The 18738-nt window shown below is 41.2% G+C and overlaps 1 protein-coding gene across 1 annotated transcript in view; it reads left to right on the top strand.

Moving 5' to 3' along the window:
* UBE2QL1 (ubiquitin conjugating enzyme E2 QL1) overlaps positions 1–13684 on the top strand; it is a 51771-nt gene extending 38087 nt beyond the window's left edge. The window contains exon 2 of the mRNA XM_073332410.1: positions 4522–13684. Within this exon, the coding sequence (XP_073188511.1) occupies positions 4522–4653 (132 nt within the window). The 3' untranslated portion in view covers positions 4654–13684. The remainder of the gene's footprint in view (positions 1–4521) is intronic.
* Positions 13685–18738: the final 5054 nt, after the last annotated feature.

Below are 18738 nucleotides of genomic sequence, written 5' to 3'. Positions count from 1 at the left end.
TTATATATATATAGTGATACAGCAGAGCCAGAGGGCAGCATGAGAATGATCTTATTGGGTGCTGGGATCATAAGCCAGCCCACAGCTAAAAGTCCCTTTCCCTCCAGTCTGGGGAGGAGCTCCTGAGCCCAGAACTCAACTAAATTCAGGGGACAACAAAGGAAAATAACAGGAACAGGTGTGAGGGTCAAAGGGCCAAAACTAGGGAACCTGAAGGTGACACTGAGCAGAGAACCCCAGACAGCACCCGCTGCTCCTCAAAGGATATCCAAGGAGCCAGCAGATGCCACCCAGAGGAACTCTGCCTGGATGCATGAGCGGATAAAGGAACGAAAACAGGCCCCACAGTCACAGAGCCCCCATTTAGTATCAGAGGGGATTTCAGAATTTATATCTTTGATATTTTAGTTGTATTGCATATTGTGTAGCTTGTTTGCTGTAGAGAAAAGATGGCATATGTTTTCCCCAAAAATTCTATTTCTGGGCACCTCTAGAATGGTAATAGCTGCATCTGTGAAAATTAAAGAGTGGACAAAATGTGTCAGGTTCCAAAAACTTTCAGTTGATGAGACTTTTAAAACATGCTGATATCTAACTAGATCAGTTCCTGTGGGAGTTTAAGTGGAAGCTGTTGGACTCATTTTCTGATAGACTTCATATTTTTCCTTTTTCTCATGTGTCTCTAAGTACAAATACATTCCCTATGCTTGTTTGGTTTAGGATAAAAAGGAGAAAATATTTAATATAAAAACAAACAAACCCAGAATGTTACCTCAGCTGAATTAACCATTCAGAATGTGTTGTGTTTCCATTAAATCAATCTGATTAGTGTTTCTGGAAAGAAGGGGACAGTAGATTTTGCACCCATGAACATTTGAAAAGATGCTGAATATCACTAAATGCATTTATATATTACTTCTCTCAAACTGAAAATGAATATTTTCTGGGAAAATGTATTTACACAAATGTATGTGTTAGTGCAATTTTCAAAGGTAAACTTTAAAATTCTCAGTTATACCATAGCAATTGTAACAAAAGCCCTATCATTTGAGACATTTTGAAGGGAACACTGGAAAATATACTGTACTGGGAAAAATTCCACATTGGTAGAGGTTTTATTACATGAATTTAATGTCATTTTAATATTAACTAGTTTACTAACGTCTAATAGTAATTAGCAATAGGAAACATTTCTGTACTGTATTGTGATATCTTTCTAGAAAAAGAAAACCTGACCTGACCCTTTTCAAATAACTCTCTATTTTATCCTCATTCCTTTCAGTTTACAGTCCTGACTAGTTTGTTTGTTTTCTGTCAGTTAATTTTAATATTTTGGACATTGTGATAAAATTGAATTAAGTGAAACATCATGCTATCCCTGTGGAAACTACAAAAATTGTTTAAATAGAAAATGAATAGTAGGAACAGTGTTTAATGCATTTTTAGTTGCCTTTTAGTGCAGTTAGCAGCTAGAAATAAGGAAAAGGAGAATGTGATCAGTCAGTTTTTTGGAATCCACTAGCAAGTGCTCTGTGGACCACCAGTTGTCAACCAATCACAATTTGAGAACATCTGGTCTGTGACTATTAAAACACCTTTATCATAGAATATCAGGGGTGGAAGGGACCTCAGGAGATCAGGAGTCCAACCCCCTGTTCAAAGCAGGACCAATCCCCAATTTTTGCCCCCAGATCCCTAAATGGCCCCCTCAAGGAATGAACTCATAACCCTGGGTTTAGCAGGCCAATGCTCAAACCTTTAACAGTTGCTGGGGTGTAGGTCTTGGGAGGGAAGGGGTTGTTTGTTCCATTTTGATTTTTATACTCTTGATTTTAACTCCAAACTCAATTGCTTATTCAGTATAATCAGTTGCATGTAATTAGAGATGGCAATTTTCAGTTCAAATTACTTAGCTATTGTTAAAAGTCAACAAGAAATGCAGACTTACCAATAAAAGAACACTAATTCCCTGAAACCAATTTCCATTTTTCTGTCTATCAACTGAGGGTTAACAAATCAGGACCAAAATATGGGAATCAAAAATTGTGACCTATCCCGATTTTCAGCAAAGTGTAGAAGAATAGGATATATTCCTTGGTTACTGCTCAGTGTAACACTGTTGCACAAGAGCAACCACTTATCAGATCATTTTTGTTCTATCTAACAAAGGCTTTCAAATCAGATTGTCAAACAATTATGATAAAGTGGTAGTTTAATAATCTAAATAAATCTTTACTTATTGGAAATATGCCCGGGGTGGGCAAACTTTTTGTCCAGAGGACCACATCTGTGCAGGGCCATGAATGTAGGGCTGGGATAGGAGGTTGGGGTGCAGGAGGGGGTTGAGGTGAAGAAGGGGGCTCAGGGCAGGGGGCTCAAGGCAGGGAGTAAAGGGGCTCAGGGCAGGGGTTGGGGTGCAGGGTGCAGGAGAGGTTTGGGGTGCAGGCTCCAGTCTGGGGCCACTTACCTCGAGTGGCTCTGGGGTGGCAGTGTCACGCAGCGGGGCTAAGGCAGGGTCCCTGCCTGCCCTTGCCCCGTGCCGCTCCTGGAAGTTGCCAACATGTCTGGCAGTGACTCTGCGATGTGCTGCCCTCGCCTGTGGGTACCACCCCCGAAGCTCCTATTGACCATGGTTCCCCGTTCCCGGCCAGTAGTGGCTGCGGGGTGCCTGCAGGTGAGGCAGCGCACAGAGCCCTCTGCCCCCCCCCCCCCCCAGGGGCTGCAGGGACGTGGTGCCAGCTGCTTCCGGGAGTGGTGCGGGGTCAGGGCAGGCAGGGAGCCTGTCTTAGCCCTGCTGTGCCACGGGGCTGGCAATCCCACGGGCCGGATTGAAAGCCCTGATGGGCTGGATCCGGCCCACGGGCTGTAGTTTGCCCTCCCCTGATATATGCAATACAAATTAGCATTTTTAAGATCAATATTATTGTATAGTGGAATACATTTGCAGTTATATTATTGTCTAGTGTCTGTTTAGCCTGCTGATTTCACAAATAATTTAATTCATACTCTCAGCAAAGGTGCAAAATTATTCTACAATTATTATATGGGATAAGCTGTTAACAGCCTATTACTTGGGTGTCATGTCAAACATGCTTTTGAAATAGTGTCCTGTCAGACATTTGATACCCATATTTAATTCTGCCTTAACGAAGATGCAAGGAGTTTGAATTTCTAGATTTTCATTTATCATAAAATTAATGATATGTATAAGTCACAAAAATAGAAATGGGCAGATTGGTCTTTTAAATCCAATTTGGAATATTACACTAAGTCTGTTCTTATATTTAAGAAAGAATAGGGCTGGGTGTTGGTCCATTTATTTTTTTCAGTTCAGATTATCAGAGGGAAACTATGCTGAATCAGCAGGAAAAGTGTCCTGTTGTTTAGTGATGTTACTATGCTATCACTGGGACAATTTACCATGTTGGCAGTTTCCTCTGGAGAATATCTTTGAGTATTTTAGTCATAAATTATTCATGGAGGACTGGATCATTCAGAGCATTATTAATGGACAACACATGACCTTTTTCATAATGCACAGAAGGCATGGATTGCATGATATTCATGTTTTTTATTAGGACTGGCACTTACTATCCTGCATAAGTTCCTTACCACACATGGTAGTAAATCACAGTATTCCAGAGAAGTGCAGGATTGGGCTGTTTATTGGTAAATTGCACATTTATATTAAAAATGAATTTATATGGAGACGGTCTGATTACAGAAAAATTAACAGATAACTAGGAATCGTGTGCTTTGCAGCATTTGGGTATAATACAGGATACACTTAAAAGCACATTCATATTGTAAGCTACTTTTTTACATTGGAAACAGCATTTAATCAACCATGAAAGATAACATTTTCCTGTTTGCAGAGGAAAAGAAGGGCATTAGTAACCTCAATAAGAATATAATTCATTAATACTCATTGATTTGTCCGTAAATCGTAATTTGATCAACTGTAAATATTAATGACAATAATCATGTATGGCATTATTTGAGCTTTTACACAATCTTGGGTCATTAAGAAAGCATTTTCCAACCCCTGGGGCTGATATGCCTTAGGGAAGCACCAGACTAAGTTGGTGGGAGGGAATTGGGAAGGGCAAAGGAGAAGATTAGTAACAGTGTTGGTGGGGAAAGCTGCAGAACTTGAGCCCTCTCAATTCGCAAATGTGCTTTTACATCTATATAGCGGTAGGAGATTTCCTGAAAGCCATCTACCTTTCTCCCTGCTCCCATTATTCAGCAGTTAGCTATTTTATAATAAGGGGCTGCTTTTGTGTGTCTGCCTGTCTTCTAACAATGTTGAGTATCGTTGTTCTCTGCTGGGTGGACAGTCAGACCTACTCAAGCATTTGTGATCAGACAGAGGACATAAGGGTCTAATACTAATACCAACTGAGTGTTTTATGACATAACATTTGTGAATTCTTATTGTTTTTACTTGTTCAATGCTTAAATTGGAATTGACCTGTGTGTTCACCTCTTTAATGAATGTTTTCTCTTTCTTTGGTGCAGGGCCGTATCTGCAGAAAAGCTGGCAAATCAAAAAAGTCCTTCAGTCGTAAGGAAGCTGAAGCAACATTTAAGAGTTTAGTGAAGACCCATGAAAAATATGGGTGGGTCACTCCTCCCGTTTCTGATGGCTGATATTTGCACCCTGCACATCAATGCTAAACAAAACAACAAAACCAAGTACTATGCTATCTCCTCAGTGCTGTACACCACCCATCCTTTTCTACTTCAGCTTCTGTTAGATACCATGAATGTCAAGGAGACATTTAAATAATTTGATCTATTTACAGAGGGAGAGAAAACAAATGCTGTTTAGGATTATGTTTTAGGACTGGCGAATGGTCATCTTTAAGTCACTTTAGAGCGGATGTTATGATTGTGTCATTTGCTCCATGCAGGCCATATTGTCTTCATCTTCTTTCCATGACAGCAGCACCAGACATCAGTACTGGAAATTCCATCCATTACTGCTCAGTTCATTTAAACGTAGAAATGAAGCAGTTAATATTTAATAGGGAAGCAGTGCATTGCAGGTACATGTTTGCTGTGCTGTTTATCTTTGTTTCCTAGCAGGTCAACATAACTTGAAGATGTGTCTTTATGTGGAGCTGTGGTCTGCTGTGACTAAATTTAGACCTCATGTGTGCTCTATATATGACCTTTAATTCATAAAAGCAGAATTATAACAATGAAAGATTCTGGTGTTGAAAAACTGTTAAATGAAATCACGCAATTGGTCAAATTGTTCTATCTATGCTGGTATTGTGGTATGCTGTTGTTCAGAGATAAACCAGTGTGATTAGATCAGGTGATATGTCAGATACCAGATGCACCCACTATAGGGCTCAAAGTCGTTGATGGTAGAATAGTTTTTATCTTCCCAGTACAATGCAGTACTCCTACAACAGCATGTTTGCCTGTCAGCTTTTCAACGGCAATACTAAAACCAAAAAACATAAATGAACCTTTAAAATTTATGAGTCATTTTAAAATGATGTGCCAGTAACAAAGTAAAAGTCAGATTTTTCAAAGAAAGTGGAACAATTGGTTTGTAAAGATGATTTGCATGGTTGAATTTTTTATTTTTCCTCAATAGACATTGTATGTACTTTGAGCCCCGTATCTGAGAAAACCCACTGATGTATATAAATGTCCTGTTATTTAATCATTAAGATTTAATTTTTCTCTTTTGTTCAATAATTTAAAAACTTTCTAAGACTCCATAAAATCTGGAGATAATGTTTATAATAATATATTGAAACAGCTTAAAAATGTGGAATCCAAATGGAAAATCATATTGGACACATTCTGAATAAAATCACCAGTACCGTTTCATTGCCTCAAGATTTCAATCATTTTAGGCTAATTTTCTTTTCAAATTATTAGATGTATTACTGTGAAACACTAGAAATCTTACTGATACATAATGCCTGCTCTGGCAGCATTTTTAATAGAAAGCAGGACATTATTGATTGTAAAATGCCGTCCAGAAAAAAAATATAATGTGTTTTTAGAGAACTCTCCATTACATGCCTAACACAAGAGTAGGCCACTGCTTTTAATCAAAATGGCTGAACAGTCTCTGGTTACATTTTAACGGCACGGAAGTCTTCATTTCTAACTATTTATGGTGCTTTGTGGGGTTTTGGCTTGATTTAAAGCTGCACAGAACAGAAAAGCACAAATGAATTAACTATAAATCAGAGTGTTGTAGGGCCAGTACAGCACAGGTTTGCCTCTCATTTCTTAATTGGAGAAGCAAAAATGCATTAATCAACCTTAAAAGTATCTGACTCATTTTGCAAAAGAATGTTCCCTTCACCCCCTCCACCCCTGCACCAATGCTGCCAGCCTCCATTGCCCCCTTGTCCAGTTCTTTCATAAGCATCTTTGTGCTTTCTTCTGCCCCACATCTTCTATGCAAAACATCCTCCCCAAATTATTCCATAAAGCCATTACCCTCTTCTCCAAATCCCTCTTCTGCAAGACCCACTTCTTCCAACAACCTACGGGAAACTGACAGATGATAGTGCCTAAGTAAATGGATGTAGGGACTTCTGATTGTTTTGTTTGTTTGTTTATCTATATATATTTTGGCAAAATGACAGTCTCAAAACCATTTAGTTGTTTACTTAGCTGGCCTATGAAAACACATGTTTTTATTATGGTTTCCCTCACCCTTCCTCCTTCGTTTGTTACAGCCATTTGGTATGTCTTGCCTTAATTAAACACTAATTATGGACAGGACTGTCTTTTACTCTATTTTGAATACAGCCTGGAAAAATTTTATCTTATCCTGATTTGTGATTTAGGGTGCTACCATGATACAAATACATAAATGAGAATTTCTCCCTAGGACCTATTTATCATCTCCATTCAGTGATGAGTCACACACAGCATTCAAGTGCAGAATGTACAGCTCAACAAAATTTATAGTCATCTATTTGTTTGATGTATTTATTTTTATAAACTTGATCTTTTTTTTTTTTTGCTTTGTTTGTTTCTGTTGCAGAAAAAGAAGCTAATATATTTTGTTAGGCATCAAATAACTTGCAACCTCCACCGTGGTTACTAAGTGCTAGAAACATTGAGCACTAAAAGGAGTGAGAGAGATTTTCCTGCTAATGGGTTATTTCTTAAAGCACTTACTACACACATCACATCAGAATTCTGTTAAAAGCAATCTATAATGCTGAGGTAAATCCACTGGGGAATGTTACTATCTCTGTGATTTATTCTCTGTCCTTTTTTTCCTATCAACTCATTATTTTAAACATAGAATATCAGGGTTGTAAGGGACCTGAGATCATCTAGTCCAACCCCCTGCTCAAAGTAGGACCAGACTAAATACCGTCCCTTATTTTTGCCCCAGATCCCTAAATGGCCCCCTCACAGATTGAACTCACAACCCTGGGTTTAGAAGGCCAGTGCTCAAACCACTGAGCTATCCCTACACCTCCAAAAAGAAAAAAAAATCCTAACACTGTTGCTGTTATTGCCTTTAAGTGGAACCCATGGTTTTGAGATACCCACAGGCATGATAATACCAATTTAATGTGACAAACTATTTGGGACATTCTGGCAAATAGTTATGGTCAAAGAAGAAAGTAAATGTCAAAATGTTTTGTTTTGGAAATGCTGCAAAGAGCCTTTGTATTTTCATTAAGCTCAATAAGGTGCTAATGTAGAGAACAGTGTCTCCTGAGGGATCTTTAGCTAAAGGTCAAGTAGCCAGGTAGCCAAGTCTTCACCCCCAGTATCCTAGACAGGAGGCCAGGTTAGTCTTAGTCTATTGGTCTCCTTTGTCCAGGTTCTTTACCGCTAAGGCCACTTGACCCAGAGACCCCTTCTGGATAAATGGTGACCATTCTTCCTGAGAATCATGTATTTCATGTTTAATTAAAGGGTTCTGTGAAATAAAACAGTGTAGATGATAGGTTCCTCACACCTATTTATGTATTTTTAAAATATATATATATATATATATATATATATATATATATATATACATACTTTCAAATGTTATTTTAAATAGTTGGCAAAACAAGGGGCATTGCTGCTAAAAATCATACCCCCATAACTAGAAGGCAGCTATCTCCATATCAGTCAGAGCTGTAGAGCAGCGGAAGCAGTGGACCGGGCGTTTGGAGTGCTTCATACAATGCCAAGCCCTTGAAAGGATTGGAGAGAAGAGTGCTGCATGGTGGCAGCCGTGGGGAAGCCATGGGTGACAGAAGCGGAGACTGTGGGATGGGGGAAAAGGAGAGGTGCAGTCTCCAAACAGGGCAGGGTGAACTGGCTCCCAAAGTGTAGAGAGAGGAACATCCCTGATAGAGGAACAGTATAAAGAGAGAGGACACAGCAAGGGGAATAATGAGGAACTTTAGGGACAGCACTTAAGACTGAAGGGAAAGGGAGAGGAGTAGGGAATTAGAAAGGTAAATAAGATATACAGAAAGAGGGGATTTCTACAGTAGGAATGGTGTTGTGATGCCTTAGGGGTTCACCCAGACCAGTAAAGGGTTCTGTCACTGCCTGCCCTGTAACTTTGTGTTCTTTAGTCTGTGCAGCTTTGGCTCAGAGCCCTGACACCAGGAGCCTGCTCACAGCACAAAGGTTAAAAGCTATTCCACCCATCCAGTTACTCCATTTTGGTTGACCCCAACAATTCTCATTGTCCCAAATCTCCCAAAACCATCTCCACTGCAGTGTCCAGTCCCTCTTAGGGCATGTCTACACATACAGTGGTGAAGATGCTGTATGCGAATGGGAGCTCTCCCATCAGTATAATAAAATCACCTCCAAGAGCAGCAGTTGCTATTTTGGGGGGAGAAGCTGTCCCGCCAACATAGTGCAGTTCACACCAGCGCTTATGTCAGTGTAACTTATGTCGCTCGAGGGGCGGGTGTTATTCACACTCCTGAGTGACATAAGTTATGCTGACATAAGCCATAGTGTAGTGGACATTCACAGAGGTAACACCAAGTTCACTGCCTCCAAAGAGCCAGTACACACAGCAGCTTGTTAGCTCAGCTGGGGTGGTACAATCCATCTTAATACACAGCACTGAGACAGTTTGTAATAAGACAAGAATAAGTTTATTAGCAAAGAACATAGATGTAAGTGATTTCAAGCTCCAGTGTAAGAGATATGAAAGGGTTACAAACAAAAATAAACTAAACAGAAATAACACATTTTCTACTGTCTAAAACTTAATTCTAGCAAGATGCAGTTTTGCCTAACCTAGTATCTTACTCACACAAAGTTTTCAGCATTCTCCAGCAGGCTGGCTGTTCCAGCCAGGATCCAACCCTCACAGAATAATGCTGGTTTCTTTGTTCCCTCAAGGGATGGATGCCCCCGCTGTCTTTCAGCAGTTCCTTATATCCCCAAAATTTAGCTTTAATTTCAAAGTCAAGAAGCCCTCCTGGGGTTTCAGCTTTGCTCAGCTGTCTGTGTCCACCAAGAGACAGCACCATGTTAATTTTGCAGTCTCCTGGATTTTACAATGCAAATGATCTTCCTGCAATCTCTGATGCAAGTGAATAGCCCATTATCCTTGTCTATGATCACACCTGGCTTGGTTTGCAACTGAACCAAAGAGGTATTTACCTTACCCTTTGTCTGGAAAAAAACCTATTTTGTTTCCTTTGTCTGTTTCCAAACCATTATATCAGAGAATATCAATAATTTTACATACAGTATTTACATAAATTTCACAGTGATATTAATGAGCAGTATATTAGTTTTCAAATGATACATTACAAGACACCTTTTAAATAAATATCATAACAATGGTGTGTGAGGTATATCAAGCTGATCAGGCCAGCTGAGATTTGCTGTTACGTACCAGGGAGCCCTTTACCATATCACACTAGGGTGCTCTTAGTGTCACAGGTATATCTTGATAGAAAAACATCTGAGCTCTGCCTACAATAACAGTTATGCTATTTATAGCAATACTGCATGTATGCTGTTGCTGAAGAACAGGTACTAATTTTCCTACTCTAGACAAGGCCAAAAGGAGAATAAAAGAGGAGAAAACTGGGAGAAGGGGTAGGCAAACAGAGATGGAGGAGGAACGGGAGAACTGAGAGAGAGGTAGTATGAAGTGGAAACCAGAATAAAAATGGACAGCAAATGCAGAAAAAATGGTTTATAGGGAAGAAAAATGAACAAGATGGAAAAAAGAGAGAAAATGACAAAAGAGTGAGAAAATAGACAAAAAGGAGGTTCAGAAAAAGTGTCTGTGCCAGACCCTGGCATGGGAAACTATCATGGGGGGTTGTCTACATGCTAATATATTACACAGAAGGGGCTCCAATAAAAACTCATAGTCATAAAATGTCAGTTTTCTTTGTGTCCTGGGAAATGAAACAAGAGACACTCCTTTGCTTTGTCCTTTTTGTGACAGTTGTGACAACCAAAGATTTTGGTATAAGATGGGTATTCAAAAAGTTGAAGCCATGCCATTGAATGTAATGCAGCCTATCAGCCCCACCCCCTTTTTTTTTGTGCCTGGAGGCATGTATCTGTCACAGATCTTGAAGTGGCCCAGGAGACCTCACTAAGCGGACTGGCCATTTCCCCTTTCTGTCTAAGTTTCAGGCTATTAAAGGGATTTCTCCTGCACAATGGAGAGTTCAGCACCAGGTTCCTCCATATTCCAACGTAAGAGCTCCAGGAACCTCTCTAAATAGGCTTGGAAGGATTAGATTTTTATCTGTAAATGTCTCCTTCACCCTACACATACAAACCAACAAAAATATTTCTATTGACAATAATTGAAATGTACAGATAGTGAAAGTAAGAAATGCTGCTTGAGAACTTCTTAGAGTTTGATTTTCGGCTATTTACTTTGTATATTTTGACATATGAAGTTGACAGTTTGTGGTTTAATGGTTATAAAGCTTTAATTTTTTAAAAATTTCAGTGTCTACTGTCATTAAATATTTATTGTCTGACCCTCCATTGTCTGACCCTCCTATAATTTCTCCACAAGTGTGAAAATGTAAGTAGAGAAAACTAAAAAAGCCAAAAAATAAACATTGATATTATTCATCAAAATAATAAAAAAAATAAAAATTGAATTCTGCCAAGCATCCTTGTAAATCACCAGATAATTGAGCTTCCTGTAGCACCATCTGGTAAGGAGGAAGATGAAGCAGCCTGTTCAGGAATATCATTTTCCATCTATCCTTCCAAAACCAGATGGGCTTTCAGAAACCATATCTCCTAAGGAAGATGGAAGTTTGAAGATGGGGTTTAGCTCTAAGCAGACAGACTCCAGGATTGAGAAGGCCACAAAACTGCATATGGACATTGGGTAAAGAGACCATAAGGTTAGTGGAGAGGACTCTCAATGAAATCGTACACAACTGGAGAAACCACAGAAGTAATAGTATGTTACTTCCTGTGGAGACACATCTCCAGAAGCCATCTTGTTCTTGTTCTCTGGGCATCTAGAAATAGATCTCAGATACTAAGAAGCCTCACGGATTAAAGGATTCTCAGAATTTGCCTCAGGCACCATTCTAGAATGAATGAGTCTATTCAGGGAGCACCCAGATCCAAAATTTCAGCTCCTCAGAGATGATCTCCTGGCTTATCTTTCTTGTAGTCCAATTTTACTACAAATACTATCACACATAATGCTTACTTCCCTAGGTAGTCCCACTGAAGCCAACTGTTGTGTTTAGAACAGTGCGGGGTTCCAAAGAGGTTGGAGCTAGGCTGTTCCCAGTGGTGGCATGACAGAACAAAAAGCAATGGTCTCAAGTTGCAGTGGGGGAGGTCTAGGTTGGACATGAGGAAAAACTCTTTCACTAGGAGGGTGGTGAAGCAGTGGAATGCGTTACCTAGGGAGGTGGTGGAATCTCCATCCGTAGAGGTTTTTAAGGCCCGGCTTAACAAAGCCCTGGCTGGGATGATTTAGTTGGAGTTGGCTTAGATGACCTCCTCAAGTCTCCTCCAACCCTAATCTTCTATGATTCTATGATCCCTGACCAGGGTTCCATTTTGCAGCATAGATGGGATGATAAATGTGTCTCTGCATTGTGGATTTTAGCACGGTTTAGGGACAAGCATTTGTATGCACTACAAAATGGAATGATTTTCCATTGTGGCTGATGTGATTAGGCCCTATGATGGTGTCCCCTGAATAGATATGTGGGCACAGTTGGGGGAGGTTTAGATTGGATATTAGGAAAAACTTTTTCACTAAGAGGGTGGTGAAACACTGGAATGCGTTACCTAGGGATGTGGTAGAATCTCCTTCCTTAGAGGTTTTTAAGGTCAGGCTTGACAAAGCCCTGGCTGGGATGATTTAACTGGGAATTGGTCCTGCTTTGAGCAGGGGGTTGGACTAGATGACCTTCTGGGGTCCCTTCCAACCCTGATATTCTATGATTCTATGATTCTATGATTTTCAAACTAGGTCAAAGGACAACTAGATTGAAAGAAAGTCACTCACTAATATCAACACAGCTGTAGTGGAGAAGGGCTGTAGACTGCTGTAATTTATACATCCAAGGGTGCAGAAGGGAGGTGTTGCAGCAGGAACAGCGGCCAGAAGGACTTTGCAAGAAGTTATAAAATAAAGAAGATATAGCATATTTAATTATCTTACACTCTCCTATTAGCATCTTCTGTATTCTTTACATGTCACCAATGTATACTTATATCCATGTGTAACTTGTATCTCCATATGTCACCTCTGAATTTGACTATATGAGTTATACACTAATATTCTAAAGAACCATTGTAATGTGTCATTTAAATTCATTTTAAAAATCCTGAATTTTCTTCTACAGCACTCAAATAATATACTGTCATGTGTCATATTATGTAGAAGCATAAATGCTTTCTCATACCACCAAGCCTAAGTCCAATCAATGATAACACAGTTCACAAAGAAAAATTAGAAACAATATAGTTTGGATATCCGACTTGTTCTTTTTCCTACTTGCTTTATCTTCTAACCTCCAAAATGTAACACCATAATGACAGCAGCATAGTGATGACATTAGTCGCATTATTGCCAGCAGCTGGTATCTTGATTTATTTTTAATGATATCTTCAGTCTATGTTATTACAAAAATACCATCTCAGGAATCCTACTCCTTTCAGCTGAGGTGACAAGTAAATTTTAATGTAGGAAGGAGCATATACATTGTGGATGTGTTTCACAAAGTGAGAATTCAGAATTATCTCTGCACCCTATAAAAAACTTCCTGGTCTAATCTCAGTGGTTGCCAGTCTATTAACATACATTATCTTATGTTATCAGCTATTCTGTGTTTTTTTACTCTATGATCTTTTGTGATTTAAATTATTTGTGGTTCACTAAATGAAGTCTTTGAGGCATGTCACGAGTATTCTCCATAAAAATCAGTGAAATGTAACTGAACCAAATCTAATTAAGTGTCTGTGTGATTTAAAAGACTTCTCCTTGAGCTGTCATTTGCATTAAAAAGATTTGTAGACTTGTTTACCACAGATTCACCCTCAAAGGTTCTCAACATAGCTACAACTGTGAATTCAGCACAAAACCCATAATATAATGTATTAGTACATTGAATGTGAACAACTCCTAAAGAAGTAACAATTTTTGCACAGATGTTGGAATCATGTAATTCTGATAATATGTGTTAACATAACAAAATCATATTATTCCTTAACTTGGATGTAATTTCTATTGTTATTATGAAATTACTTCTGCTATAACAGTATTTTGGGATAACTACTTTAATTATCAAAATTGTTTGTAGTAATATATTCAGGTGTAATGAACTGGCTCATATGCAGGTAGTTACACAAATTATCTCCTTTGAAAGAATCTTCCTTCATTATTTTAAAACTTATTTTTGTATATTACAATGAAATCATTAAAATAGATGAAAGTTGCTTTTTCCATAATACAACAGACATTATTCTTGGGAAATAATTAATATAATGTCACCCTTAATCAAAAACACAGCTGAGTTTAGGAGTGAACTATACCCGCAAACTTTACATACACAGAAATTAAAAAGTAGTGGAAGGAAGTTTTCCTCCCTTTGTGCTGAGGGAGGGGAGATAAAGCTGAGGGGATTGGGAGAGGATACAGGAGGTGGGAAGCACTGATCAGTGTTTATTTACCCTCTTCCCCCAGGCTGCAAAAGCCCCTCCTATGTATATGGTGGGGCTGGAATTGAAAACGAGTAGAAATGGGAAGCTGCTGATGTGTATGGTATCCTCTGTTCTATGCCCAGCACATTATCAAGCGACAATCTCTGGTGCAAGCCCCACTCTGTTGGTGCAGCATGTCTTCATTAGGATTTACACCAATGCACTAGCTACAGAAATACAGTTACAAATCCAAGTGCAAATCTCCTTAGAGTACAATGAAAAGGAGTACTTGTGGCACCTTAGAGACTAACCAATTTATTTGAGTCTCTAAGGTGCCACAAGTACTCCTTTTCTTTTTGCGAATACAGACTAACACGGCTGTTACTCTGAAACCTTAGAGTACAATGGGTTTGAGAAAAGTAGGATTTAATTCTAATGTCTCTGCAGAAGGTAGGGCACAATGGCTTTCCAGACTGTACCTCTCCTCCCAGTATGAGATTGAAAAGTCTTCCCCTCTCCTAGAGAGAATGGAAGGAAACTGCTTGACAAACTGCCTGGAGATCACATGCAGTGTTCTTCTCCAGGAGTGAGCAATTGGCTCCCTAAATGCTGAAGTACAAGCACTTTACAGATGTCACCACATATTATTAGGAGTACTTGTGGTACCTTAGAGACTAACAGATTTATTTGAGCATAAGCTTTCATAGCCCACAAAATAAATTTCTTAGGCTCTAAGGTGCCACAAGTACTCCTGTTCTTTTTGCGGATACAGACTGACACGGCTGCTACTCTGAAACCTGTCACAAAGCCCGTTGCCAACTGTGCCCACATATCTATTCAGGGGACACCATCATAGGGCCTAATCACATCAGCCACACTATCAGTGGCTCGTTCACCTGCACATCTACCAATGTGATATATACCATCATGTGCCAGCAATGCCCCTCTGCTATGTCCATTGGTCAAACTGGACAGTCTCTACGTAAAAGAATAAATGGCCACAAATCAGACGTCAAGAATTATAACATTCAAAAACCAGTCAGAGAACACTTCAATCTCTTTGGTCACTTGATTACAGACCTAAAAGTTGCAATTCTTCAACAAAAAAACTTCAAAAACAGACTCCAATGAGAGACTGCTAAATTGGAATTAATTTGCAAACTGAATACAATTAACTTAGGCTTGAATAGCGACTGGGAATGGGTGGGTCATTCCACAAAGTAAAACTATTTCCCCATGTTTATTCCCCACCCCACCCCTCACTGTTCCTCAGACTACTTGTCAACTGCTGGAAATGGCCCACCTTGATAATCACTACAAAAGGTTCCCCCCACCCCTCGCTCTCCTGCTGGTAATAGCTCACCTTGAGTCATCACTCTCGTTACAGTGTGTATGGTAACACCCATTGTTTCATGTTCTCTAGTATGTCTACACTACGAAATTAGGTCGAATTTATAGAAGTCAGTTTCGTAGAAAGCGGTTTTATACAGTTGATTGTGTGTGTCCCCACACAAATGCTCTAAGTGCATGTAATCGGCCGAGTGTGTCCACAGTACCGAGGCAACCATCGACTTCCGGAGCGTTGCACTGTGGGTGGCTATCCCACAGTTCCCGCAGTCTCTGCCGCCCATCTGAATTCTGGGTAGAAATCCCAGTCCCTGATGGGGCTAAAACATTGTTGCGGGTTGTTCTGGGTACATACCGTCAGGTCCCCGTTCCCTCCCTCGCTCCGTGAAAGCAAGGGCAGACAATCGTTTTGCGTCTTTTTTCTTGAGTTACCTGTGCAGATGCCATACCACAGCAAGCTTGAAGCCCGCTCAGCTAACCATCACCGTATGTCTCCTGGGTGCTGGCAGACATGGTACTGCATTGCTACACACCAGCCGTTAATTGCCTTTTGGCAGCAGACAGTGCAGTATGACTAGTAGCCGTCATCGACGTAGTCCTGGGTGCTCTTTTAATCGGGCGCCTGGGCAAACATGGGAGTGACTCAGCCAGGTCATTTCCCTTTTAAGTTTCATCTCTTGGCGATTCAGTCCTACTGGCAGTGCACTGTCTTTTAACCTCCAGCCAGCAGAAGATAATGGCTAGTCATCATACTGCACCGTCTTCTGCCGAGCACCCAGGTGTTGACGTTGGCTAGCGGTCGCACTGCACTGTCTGCTGCCAGCAAGATGTATAAAGATAGATGAAGTGGCTCAAAACAAGAAATAGACCAGATTTGTTTTGTATTCATTTTCTCCTCCCTCCATCCTTCCCTCTGTGAAATCAACGGCCTGCTAAACCCAGTTTTGAGTTCTATCCTTGAGGTTTTGAATTCTATCCTTGAGGGGGCCATTCAGTTTCTCACAAAGCCACCCCCTTTGTTGATTTTAATTGCTTGTAAGCCAACCCTGTAAGCCATGTCATCAGTCACCCCTCCCTCTGTCAGGGCAACGGCAGACAATCGTTCCGCGCCTTTTTTCTGTGCAGACGCCATACCACGGCAATCATGGAGCCCGCTCAGATCACTTTGGCAATTAGGAGCACATTAAACACCACGCACATTATCCAGCAGTATATGCAGCACCGGAACCTGGCAAAGCGATACCGGGCGAGTAGGCGATGTCAGTGCAGTAATGTGAGTGATGAGGACATGGACACAGACTTCTCTCAAAGCAGGAGCCCTGGCAATGTAGGCATCATTGTGCTAATGGGGCAGGTTCATGCGGTGGAACGCCGATTCTGGGTTCGGGAAACAAGCACAGACTGGTGGGATCGCATAGTGTTGCAGGTCTGGGACGATTCCCAGTGGTTGCGAAACTTTCGCATGCATAAGGGCACTTTCATGGAACTTTGTGATTTGCGTTCCCCTGCCCTGAGGCGCAAGAATACCAAGATGAGAGCAGCCCTCACAGTTGAGAAGCAAGTGGCAATAGCCCTGTGGAAGCTTGCAACGCCAGACAGCTACCGGTCAGTTGGGAATCAATTTGGAGTGGGCAAATCTACTGTGGGGGCTGCTGTGATGCAAGTAGCCAACGCAATCAAAGATCTCCTGCTATCAAGGGTAGTGACCCTGGGAAATGTGCAGGTCATAGTAGACGGCTTTGCTGCAATGGGATTCCCTAACTGTGGTGGGGTCATAGACGGAACCCATATCCCTATCTTGGCACCGGAGCACCAAGCCGGCAAGTACATAAACCGCAAGGGGTACTTTTCAATAGTGCTGCAAGCACTGGTGGATCACAAGGGACGTTTCACCAACATCAACATGGGATGGCTGGGAAAGGTACATGACGCTCACATCTTCAGGAACTCTGGTCTGTTTCAAAAGCTGCAGGAAGGGACTTTCTTCCCAGACCAGAAAATAACCATTGGGGACATTGAAATGCCTATAGTTATCCTTGGGAACCCAGCCTGCCCCTTAATGCCATGGCTCATAAAGCCGTACACAGGCAGCCTGGACAGTAGTCAAGAGCTGTTCAACTACAAGCTGAGCAAGTGCAGAATGGTGGTAGAATGTGCATTTGGATGTTTAAAAGTGCACTGGTGCAGTTTACTGACTCGGTTAGACCTCAGCGAAACCAATATTCCCCCTGTTATTACTGCTTGCTGTGCGCTCTATAATATCTGTGAGAGTAAGGGGGAGACGTTTATGGCAGGGTGGGAGGTTGAGGCAAATCGTCTGGCTGCTGGTTACGCGCAGCCAGACACCAGGGCGGTTAGAAGAGCACAGGAGGGCGCGGTGCGCATCAGAGAAGCTTTGAAAACCAGTTTCATGACTGGACAGGCTACGGTGTGAAAGTTCTGTTTGTTTCTCCATGATGAAACCCACCACCCCTTGGTTCACTCCACTTCCCTGTAAGCTAACCACCCGCCCCTCCTCCCTTCAATCACCGCTTGCAGAGGCAATAAAGTCATTGTTGCTTCACATTCATGCATTCTTTATTCATTCATCACACAAATAGGGGGATAACTACCAAGGTAGCCCAGGAGGGGTGGTGGAGGAGAGAAGCACCAGGAGGGGTGGTGGAGGAGGGAAGGACAAGGCCACACAGCACTTTAAAAGTTTAAAACTTATTGAATGCCAGCCTTCTGTTGCTTGGGCAATCCTCAAAACCGCGTTCTTGGGTGCCTGGGTGAGGAGGCTATGGAACTTGGGGAGGAGGGCAGTTGGTTACATAGGGGCTGTAGCGGCGGTCTGTGCTCGTGCTGCCTTTCCTGCAGCTCAACCATACGCTGGAGCATATTGGTTTGATCCTCCAGCAGCCTCAGCATTGAATCCTGCCTCCTCTCATCACGCTGCCACCACATTTGAGCCTTCAGCCCTCTCTTCAGCCTGCCACCTCTCCTCACAGTCATATTGTGCTTTCCTTCACTCTGACATTGTCTGCCTCCACGCATTCGTCTGTGCTATGTCAGTGTGGGAGGACACCATGAGCTCAGAGAACATTTCATCACGAGTGCGGTTTTTTGCCTTCTAATCTTCACTAGCCTCTGGGAAGGAGAAGATCCTGTGATCCTTGAAACACATGCAGCTGGTGGAGAAAAAAAAAAGAGGCAGTGGTATTTAAAAAGACATATTTTCTAGAACAATGGCTACACTCTTTCACGGTAAACCTTGCTGTTAAC

The sequence above is a fragment of the Lepidochelys kempii genome, chromosome 2, assembly GCF_965140265.1.
Source record: "Lepidochelys kempii isolate rLepKem1 chromosome 2, rLepKem1.hap2, whole genome shotgun sequence".
Taxonomy (NCBI): Eukaryota; Metazoa; Chordata; order Testudines; family Cheloniidae; genus Lepidochelys; species Lepidochelys kempii.
Note: the sequence above shows the minus strand (reverse complement) of the source record. Positions and strands in the feature narration are given on the sequence as shown.